The sequence below is a fragment of the Coregonus lavaretus genome, assembly GCF_964263955.1.
Source record: "Coregonus lavaretus genome assembly, chromosome: 12".
NCBI lineage: Eukaryota > Metazoa > Chordata > Actinopteri > Salmoniformes > Salmonidae > Coregonus > Coregonus lavaretus.
The window spans coordinates 44,532,642-44,542,580 of NC_139999.1; the positions used below are offsets into that span (position 1 = coordinate 44,532,642).

Here is a 9,939-nt window from a genome sequence, read left to right on the forward strand (position 1 = left end):
GTGCGCGTCGCCAGCCCGGCCCGTCCTGTTCCTGCTCCCCGCACCAGGCCAATGGTGCGCATCGCCAGCCCGGCCCGTCCTGTTCCTGCTCCCCGCACCAGGCCAATGGTGCACGTCGCCAGCCCGGCCCGTCCTGTTCCTGCTCTCCGCACCAGGTCAATGGTGCGCGTCGCCAGCCCGGTCCGGCCCTTTCCTGCTCCCCGCACCAAGCCAATGGGGCGCGTCGCCAGCCCGGCCCGTCCTGTTCCTGCTCTCCGCACCAGGTCTATGGTGCGCGTCGCCAGCCCGGTCCGGTCCTTTCCTGCTCCCCGCACCAAGCCAATGGGGCGCGTCGCCAGCCCGGTCCGGCCCGCTCCTGCTCCCCACACCAAGCCAGTGGTGTGCGTCGTCAGTCCGGCACGGCCCGTGCCTGTTCCCCACACCAAGCCAGTGGTGTGCGTCGTCAGTCCGGCACGTCCCGTGCCTGTTCCACCGGTGCCTGGTCCGGCACCGGTCAGATGCTTCACGCCGGAGCTAGAGCAATCCGCTCCACCAGTGTGCAGTCCAGCTCCGGCCAGCGGGGTCAGACCGGACCAGGGGTACTTTGGGGGGTTGGAGAGGGAGCGGGGATCAGGCCCGGAGCCGGATCCGCCGCCTAGGCGGAGTGCCCACCCGGTCCCTCCCCTGTGGTATTTGGTTGACGCGGTCGGAGTCCGCGCCTTTAGGGGGGGGGGTACTGTCACGCCCTGGCTCTGGGGACACTGTTATGTTGAGCCAGGGTGTGTAGATCTATGTGTTGTTTTTCTATGTCGGGAGTCTAGGTATGGTATTTCTGTGTTGGCCAGAGTGGTTCCCAATCAGAGGCAACGAGTGTCAGCTGTGGCTGGTTGTCTCTGATTGGGAGCCATACTTATAGAGGCTGTTTTCCCACATTAGTTGTGGGATCTTGTTTCGAGTTGGTTTGTGTTAGACCGTGAACTGTCACGTTATCGTTTTGTTTATTTTGTCGTATATCGCTATATAAAGAGTATGTTTGCCTGCAACGCTGCGCCTAGGTCCTCCTCTCTTACCGACGATCGTGACACTATATCTGTTCTTAGTTCTGAATTTTTTGAATGGGGCATGCTTATTTAAGATTGAGAGGAAAGCACTTTTAAAGAACAACCAGGCATCCTCTACTGACAGAATGAGGTCAATATCCATCCAGGATACCCGGGCCAGGTCAATTAGAAAGGCCTGCTCGCTAAAGTGTTTTAGGGAGCGTTTGACAGTGATGATGGGTGGTTGTTTGACCGTGGACCCATTACGGACGCAGGCAATAAGGCAGTGATCGCTGAGATCCTGGTTGAAGACAGCGGAGGTGTATTTAGAGGGTAAATTTGTCAGGATGATATCTATGAGGGTGCCCATGTTTACAGATTTAGGGTTGTACCTGGTAGGTTCATTGATAATTTGTGTGAGATTGAGGGCATCTAGTTTAGATTATAGGTTGGCCGGGGTGTTAAGCATATCCCAGTTTAGGTCACCAAGCAGTACGAACTCTGAGGATAAATGGGGGGCAATCAGTTCACATATGGTGTCCAGGGCACAGCTCGGCGCTGAGGGGGGTCTGTAGCAAGCGGCAACAGTGAGAGACTTATTTCTGGAAAGGTGGATTTTTAGAAGTAGAAGCTCAAACTGTTTGGGCACAGACCTGGATAGTACGATAGAGCTCTGCAGGCTATCTCTACAGTAGATTGCAACCCCACCCCCTTTGGCAGTTCAATCGAGACAGAAAATGTTGTAGTTGGGGATGGAAATTTCAGAATTTTTGGTGGCCTTCCTAAGCCAGGATTCAGACACTGCTAGGGCATCAGGGTTGGCGGAGTGTGCTAACGCAGTGAATAACTCAAACTTAGGGAGGAGGCTTCGGATGTTAACGTGCAAGAAACCAATGCTTTTACGGTTACAGAAGTCAACAAATGATAACGCCTGGGGAGTAGGAGAGATACTGGGGGCTACAGGGCCTGGGTTAACCTCTACATCACCAGAGGAACAGAGGAGGAGTAGAATAAGGATATGGCTAAAGGCTTTAAGTACTGGTCTTCTAGTGCGTTGGGTACAGAGAAAAAAAGCGGCAGGTTTCCGGGCGTTGTAGAATAGATTCAGGGCATTATGTACAGAAAAGGATATGGAAGGATATGAGTACAGTGGAGGTAAACCTAAGCGTTGGGTAACGATGAAAGAGATAGCATCACTGGAGGCACCGATTGAGTCGGTCTCCGCGTGTATGGGGGGTGGGACAAAGGAGCTATTTATGGCAGGTTGAGCTGGGCTGGGGGATCTACAGTGAAATAGTACAATAAGATATAACCGAAACAGCAATAAGCAAGGCATATTGAAAGAGGCATAAAGCAATCACAGGTGTTATTCGAGAGCTAAGGCAACAGCTGGTAATGGCGACAAAGTTTGGGCTGAGGCTAAACATAAACAGGATGCGGTACCGTATAAAGGAACAGTCCAGCAGGCATCAGCTGTATAGCTGAGATATCATAAGGTCCGGTGAACAGCAATAGGAGAGTTCAGAGGTAGTTCGGGGGCTGCTATACCACTAGCGAGCAAGAGGCCACGGCTTGCGTGTGCTAGCGGGCCGGGTCTAGCAGATGGATCTTTGTGGTCGACGTCGTAACGGGAAACTTGTTGTAATCACATCAGACGATTTCGTCGGCAGACCAGTCGTGTTGGATCGGCGGGGCTCCGTGTCAACACTAGGAGGTCCCGTCCGGTTGACAGAGAGATAGATAACCGGGAGAAGGGCCTGACTCGCGGCTAGCTCGAGGCTGATTCCACTCCTCTGTTTCTATGCTCAACTACTCCCCTTCCTCACCCTTTTTCTCTCTTTCTCTCTCCCCCCTCCTCAGTCAAATCAGCGTAATCCACCACAGGTGCATGTTGCTGCATGAAAAGTTATGTTGGCCTCATAAGCCTCTAACAGTGAGAGGATGATAGGAGGGCTGAGGGGGTTCGCTGAGCTGAAAGAGGCCTTTTGCTGTCTGTTTAGTGCTGGAGGGGTGAGGAGGGCAGGGGGCAGGAGCGAGGTGGGGATGGGACAGATGGTGCTATGGCTACTGTGAGAGGGGAGCCAGGGATAGAGATAGAGAGAGAGAGAGAGAGAGAGAGAGAGAGAGAGAGACAGGAGAAGACATAAGGTTCTATCTGCAATCCAATCACACAATGCTGGGTTGTCGATCAATAATAATTGTGTGTAAGGTGATATACTTAGTGAGTCCTGAAGAGGAAGACATCACAAAAGATTCTGAGATCTGGGAATTGAAAAATACTAATTATCTCAAAACTACACATTTTACAGATATCACCTTATATCACTCAGAAGTTGTAGCAAGCTAATGTGACAACAATGCCTGCAATGGACGTTTCCCAGTTACTTTAAATGTTCAAAATCATAGTGTAAGAACACGTTTAAAGCCCCAAAGGATAAGATAATCCAACTTTCAAAATGAGTCTTTTTTAGCTAGCTACAGCAGTCAACTAGCTAGCTGTTTAGCTTTCTAGCGCATTCAATAATTGGTTTGAAAACAATTAACAAGCTAGTTATCTACCACATGTTCTTGTCAAACTGTCAACAGAGTAGCTAGCAAGCAACAAGATATGCCAAATAACCGTCTAAAAACCACTTGAGGACAAATAAATCAGATTTGACCGTTCAGACACAAGTCACATGGCCAGGAATCAGATTTGTATCTGACTTCAAACCACCTACGAAGGTGGTTTGAAACGTGGCTTGAAATATCCTATTCCATGTGCTTTTTGGCTGTTCAGACTACAAGAAAAATAACAGATTCGAATCGGATATGCAAAAAAAATGGATTTGAGTCACTTCAAACTGCCAATGTGAACAAGGCTTAAGAGAGCTGCATTCAGGTATTTTCTCCCCCTCTCTGCTGCTGGATTTTAGGGGCAGAGGAGGAGAGTGAGGAGGGCCAGGCGACACTGAGTGCCCCTCAGAGAGAGAGGTTCAGGAGTTTCTTATTTCTTATGGAAATGGAACCACTGCAGGGCTTCTTTCTCTGTGTGTGTGTTAGATGTGGTACTGGAGGTCACAAAAACAATAGAGCCCTGCTTCTCTGATACCAGCCCCTTCCTGTGCCATCTGTGTGTGTATTGTGTTCGTAATTACTTACAATAAAACGTCCCTGAGTGTACTCCCTAATTCTTGGCATTCATTGTGTTGTATGACTCACATTGTTACATAAACACGCTGCAAAATACATAACTTAAGTTTTTTATTGTCTGGGCAGGTCAGCTTGACTCGAAATCGATTTTGCTAAAAGGTTGAAATCAAAAGGTAAAAGCATTTCAGACATGGGAGTGCCAGCGTGGCCAAAGGGAACCAGACACACACACCCTCAGTACTTTTGGTTTATTTTATAGTATTTACCCCCACACAACCAACCTCAGGGCACCTAGGCTAATACAGGTTTAGAAAACATTACTTCACGGTCTGTAGGTCTATCGGCTGTGTTGTGATTTCCAACACTGTTTGGCATGCTGTTTAGGCTCAAACAATAGGCCTCTCCATTCCTAGAAGGTAGGATTGATGATTCAACACAGCCACTTACCCCTAACAAATGTGTAAGTTCACACAAACACCCTCTTTGAAGGGTTTACTGACAGAAAATAAGGCTGCACAAACACATGCAGGAAGGCTGGGTTCATAATGTAACTTCAGACACATTCTCCCAGGACACAACAGAGGCGTAGTCATTAAGCAGTCGGTTGCGGAACGTTTCTTAAAACGGAAACAAACGAAACAGGGAGGGAAAAAAGTATTTGATCCCCTGCTGATTTTGTACATTTGCCCACTGACAAAGACATGACCAGTCTATAATTTTAATGGTAGGTTTATTTGAACAGTGAGAGACAGAATAACAACAAAAAAATCCAGAAAAACGCATGTCAAAAATGTTATAAATTGATTTGCATTTTAATGAGGGAAATAAGTATTTGACCCCTCTGCAAAACATGACTTAGTACTTGGTGGCAAAACCCTTGTTGGCAATCACAGAGGTCAGATGTTTCTTGTAGTTGGCCACCAGGTTTGCACACATCTCAGGAAGGATTTTGTCCCACTCCTCTTTGCAGATCTTCTCCAAGTCATTAAGGTTTCGAGGCTGACGTTTGGCAACTCGAACCTTCAGCTCCCTCCACAGATTTTCTATGGGATTAAGGTCTGCAGACTGGCTAGGCCACTCCAGGACCTTAATGTGCTTCTTCTTGAGCCACTCCTTTGTTGCCTTGGCCGTGTGTTTTGGGCCATTGTCATGCTGGAATACCCATCAACGACCCATTTTCAATGTCCTGGCTGAGGGAAGGAGGTTCTCACCCAAGATTTGACAGTAAATGGCGCCGTCCATCGTCCCTTTGATGCGGTGAAGTTGTCCTGTCCCCTTAGCAGAAAAACACCCCAAAGCATAATGTTTCCACCTCCATGTTTGACAGTGGGGATGGTGTTCTTGGGGTCATAGGCAGCATTCCTCCTCCTCCAAACACGGCGAGTTGAGTTGAAGCCAAAGAACTCGATTTTGGTCTCATCTGACCACAACACTTTCACCCAGTTCTCCTCTGAATCATTCAGATGTTCATTGGCAAACTTCAGACGGGCCTGTATATGTGCTTTCTTGAGCAGCGGGACCTTGCGGGCGCTGCAGGATTTCAGTCCTTCACAGCGTAGTGTGTTACCAATTGTTTTCTTGGTGACTATGGTCCCAGCTGCCTTGAGATCATTGACAAGATCCTCCCGTGTAGTTCTGGGCTGATTCCTCACCGTTCTCATGATCATTGCAACTCCACGAGGTGAGATCTTGCATGGAGCCCCAGGCCGAGGGAGATTGACTGTTATTGCGAATAATCGCACCAACTGTTGTCACCTTCTCACCAAGCTGCTTGGCGATGGTTTTGTAGCCCATTCCAGCCTTGTGTAGGTCTACAATCTTGACCCTGACATCCTTGAAGAGCTCTTTGGTCTTGGCCATAGTGGAGAGTTTGGAATCTGATTGATTGATTGCTTCTGTGGACAGGTGTCTTTTATACAGGTAACAAACTGAGATTAGGAGCACTCCCTTTAAGAGTGTGCTCCTAATCTCAGCTCGTTACCTCTATAAAAGACACCTGGGAGCCAGAAATCTTTCTGATTGAGAGGGGGTCAAATACTTATTTCCCTCATTAAAATGCAAATCAATTTATAACATTTTTGACATGCGTTTTTCTGGATTTTTTTGTTGTTATTGTCTCTCACTGTTCAAATAAACCTACCATTAAAATTATAGACTGATCATTTCTTTGTCAGTGGGCAAACGTACAAAATCAGCAGGGGATCAAATACTTTTTTCCCCTCACTGTACCGGAATTTCTCCAATAGCAATGCGTATTAAAATACATTCCGCCTAATGATTACATCCCAGGAAACTGTCAATAGTTCCATCTGTGGCTGGTGTAGAGCATGTCCAGACACAGGTGTCCCCTTAATGATAAACCAAGCCAGTGCTGGAGGCACAGACAAGCCTGGTCCTGAGTGTGAACGCATGAATGAGTAACAAAGTGATAACGCTCCATTCATATAAACCTCTAGGCCATTCATGCCAACTAGACCTGAAAGGATCAGATGGTGTAATTGTCCTGCCCTGCCCTATGGTTAGGAGCAGTTTTTTTTGCCAAATACTATCCAATCCTTTCAGATCAACACATGGATTTAAGTGTGTGTGGGGGGGGGGGGGGGGGGGGGGGGGCAGTGTAGTTGACAGGTTCCCTTGGCTGACAAAAGGAATAGATCATTTACAATGTGCTACAGGTGCAAAGTGGAGTGTTGATTAGGAACTGAAATGTAAATTGAACCGACCACAGCAAGAGACGATCTAAATTCATAAAGGTTTATTGTAAAAGTGACAAACTGTACAAGTATCTATATATGCACAACATTCATTTAAAAAGTTACTTTTAAATGCTTACTATGCTTCAAATAGCTTACAAACTAAATCCTTCCTCTGTCTAGAACAGTAAGCACTGGTGAGCTGCTCAACAGCTCGGTAGGAAGAGAGGATGCTACAGAGGGCTGAGAGCATAACGCTACCTGGCAGTGATAGACGTTAACATGACGCCAACCAACCACCTCACAACTTATTCACAAAGGCAAACTACGGGTGGGGGGGGGGAATAACAGAACACTTAAAAAATAAAAAAATCACAATAGTGATCAATATTAAAATCTTAACCCCTTTTTGATCATGTTAATAGTATAAGCCATTTTAGATTTTTTATTTTACTTAAGGCTACTGGGAGCCAAGAGGTGTGAAATTAGTTTTTGCTATTTGTTGAGAGATTGACGAACTCCAGTTTCTCTGAACACTGACTATTGCACAAAAGGATCAAGAAAGTTTGGCAGCTCTTCAACAGGAAAGTCAGACATTTTGTCTTGAGTCTGATTTCAGGGCACAGGTAGGTGAAGTGGTCCCGTAAGATTACAAACCAGCAGTGAACTGCATTATACAGAAATATAAAAAGTTATTGGAGATGTATAGGTAACTGAACAAATACTTGACTCTCCAGTTATACGATTGCTTTAGTTTACAGTTGTGAGAAGTGGCGTGAAGTATTATTACACCATGAGATACTAGCATCAGAATCCCAGAGTAGTTTTTTTACACTTAAAGCCCAGGCTTGAGTGTAGTGTGCTAATACCACAGGACAGAAGCACACTACATACTGAGAGTCCCAGCAGTGCAAAGAGAGCCTATGGGCTGGTAGTCAAACAATACTCAAAAGTGCTACCCAATGTTCTAACAAATACCAGGTGCTTTTAGAATACTCAAATGTAATTAAATAAGTCATGTGAAGTTAATTTAATAAGGGGGAAAATGCTATGAAATGAAAATACAAAAAGGATCACTGTGGGTGGTTGATGGCCTTCACGTCGACGCTGTTTGGCGTCGCCAGTCGCGGTAGTGCCTGGTCCCACACTAGCTCGAGACAGTCATCAGGTAGTTAGTCGGTGGGCTAGTGCGGCCACCAATCAGAAATTGATTCTTGCAGTTGTGTGTGGGGTCAGGGCTAGGAGCTGCTGCGGGCGCTAGGGACTCTGCCTCATAAAGGACACAGATGGAGCCATCCTCCCCGATGCGGTAAGAGACCTCATAAGGGTCCACCCAGAGTGTCAGCTCCCGGGGAAGGAGGGCAAAGAGCTGATCACTAGTAAGTCCAATCCGACCAGCGGCCCTGCCAATGATTGGGTCCATTTCATGATTCATTCTGATGCAGCGGTAGCCGGAGCCCTTCTGTGGTCTGTCGGGGAACCAGTGGTTCTGGTAGTGTTCTGTGAAGAGAACACATGTTCATCAGACAGGTGCACGAAATTAGAACAGTCAACGTATTGCTTTGAAAACAAAGCCCCAGACAGAATAAAACTTAACAGCTGATTCCAGCAATAGACAAGTCAAGCTTTTTTGAATGAGCGTGAATTACTGATATGGGATATTACTACCTACCAACTTTTGCCGTCAACGCTTGCATACCCAAATAGTTATGCTCGAGAATAGACAGTTGGTCGATCCATTCACTGGGCCTAGTTACTAACGTTACTGGTTTCGTCTCGAGACAAGCTTACCTAGGCTAACGAGAATTTGCTGCCTTGCAAAGACAGTGAAGCCATTCGACAAAACAGTATCAAAAAACTACATTTAAGCAACACGTTCGCGTTGTACTTCACCAAAATAGGTAGATAATTTGGCTGAAATAAAGTATCAAATCAAACGTCGATAAAAATAAGCTAGAAAGCGAACAATGTTCAGTTGAATAGACAAAGGCTAGCTAATGTTAGCTAGGTTACCGTTAGTCAACTAGCAAACAGTTTGTATAGGCATCCATTTCGACATGAACTTTAGTACCTCGCAAAGCTATTTTTATTTTATTTTGATAGGAAATGTCTAACCAAATTACCTGATAATGACTGTTGGAGACAATCTCTGAAATCATGGAGTTGGTGTTCGCTCAGGAAGCCTCTTGTTCTCAATAGCCTGGAAACAAAAGTCGCTGCGGCCGTTACTTCGGGGCCTATTTCACCTCTAGATGAGTATACTTGGTTCATTTTGCTCGCAAAATAGTTATTTCAGCTCGTAGAAAATAAAATACGTTTCTTTCGACAGGAATGCAGTGTGAAACCGAGGTAACGTAAACTAACGTTGTTAGCTAGCTAGCTAAAATAGCTGTGCGGCCCTCACTCCAGTCCTGGGCGAATCCTTCAGTAAATGAAATCTTCAAGTCAGAAGCAGTAATATCAACGTAACAATCAGCATTCTTTATCCACAATAATGGTTCGATTGGAAGTCGACGTTTGATGATGTGGCCTCTCGAATCCCACTTCCAAGTTCTCTTTGTGCTTACATTACAGCTTGTGGCCTCTTTTTATCAAGGGTGATGTCACTTAATTGCCCTTTTTGAGTGATTGGCATTTTAACCAATGAAATTCACAGAGAAAGCGCACACACCGCGCGATGTGATTGGTTCACATCGTGGAAAACAATCCAAGAGCGTGGTGGGATGTAACATACAAATAGCGTTCCGGCCAACACCAAATACAGAAACTGACGTCAAACCCTGCTCTAAAAGTATTTGTGACGACAGTTCAATAAAAAAAAAAAACACCTCTTACCGTAAGTTTCAAACGAGAACATTTATGTTTTTCTCGTCTATGGTTTTTCCACTACATTAAATACCGTCTTTAACAACCATTGACACACTCTAACAGGTTTGATGGAAAAATAATTATTGTTTAAACTTTTCAGACACAGTATATACGCTACAACCGGAAGAAAATCTGCGAGAGAAGTTCTTCGATCCTCTTCATCCATGTGAAATGAACACACTATTATTGACAAAAACATTAATCCCAAGTATGCATCCAGGTATTAA

General features: G+C 45.8%; 1 protein-coding gene across 1 annotated transcript; it reads right to left on the reverse strand.

Moving 5' to 3' along the window:
* Window positions 1-6,891: 6,891 nt before the first annotated feature.
* On the reverse strand, window positions 6,892-9,403 carry LOC311138088 (protein BTG2-like). The gene is made up of 2 exons (XM_084172748.1): window positions 8,968-9,403; window positions 6,892-8,344 (listed from the first exon to the last, which is right to left on the reverse strand). Exons 1-2 carry the CDS (start codon window positions 9,113-9,115, stop codon window positions 7,992-7,994), a joined length of 501 nt encoding a protein of 166 aa, XP_084028874.1. The 5' UTR covers window positions 9,116-9,403; the 3' UTR covers window positions 6,892-7,991.
* Window positions 9,404-9,939: the final 536 nt, after the last annotated feature.

What these genes read in the sequence shown, in the direction of transcription:
- LOC311138088 (XM_084172748.1), bottom strand. Translation starts at nt 9,115, where the DNA reads ATGAACCAAGTATACTCATCTAGAGGTGAAATAGGCCCCGAAGTAACG. An exon ending in TCTCCAACAGTCATTATCAG is followed by an intron (nt 8,345 to 8,967) that starts GTAATTTGGTTA and finishes TTCTCTTCACAG; the next exon opens with AACACTACCAGAACCACTGG.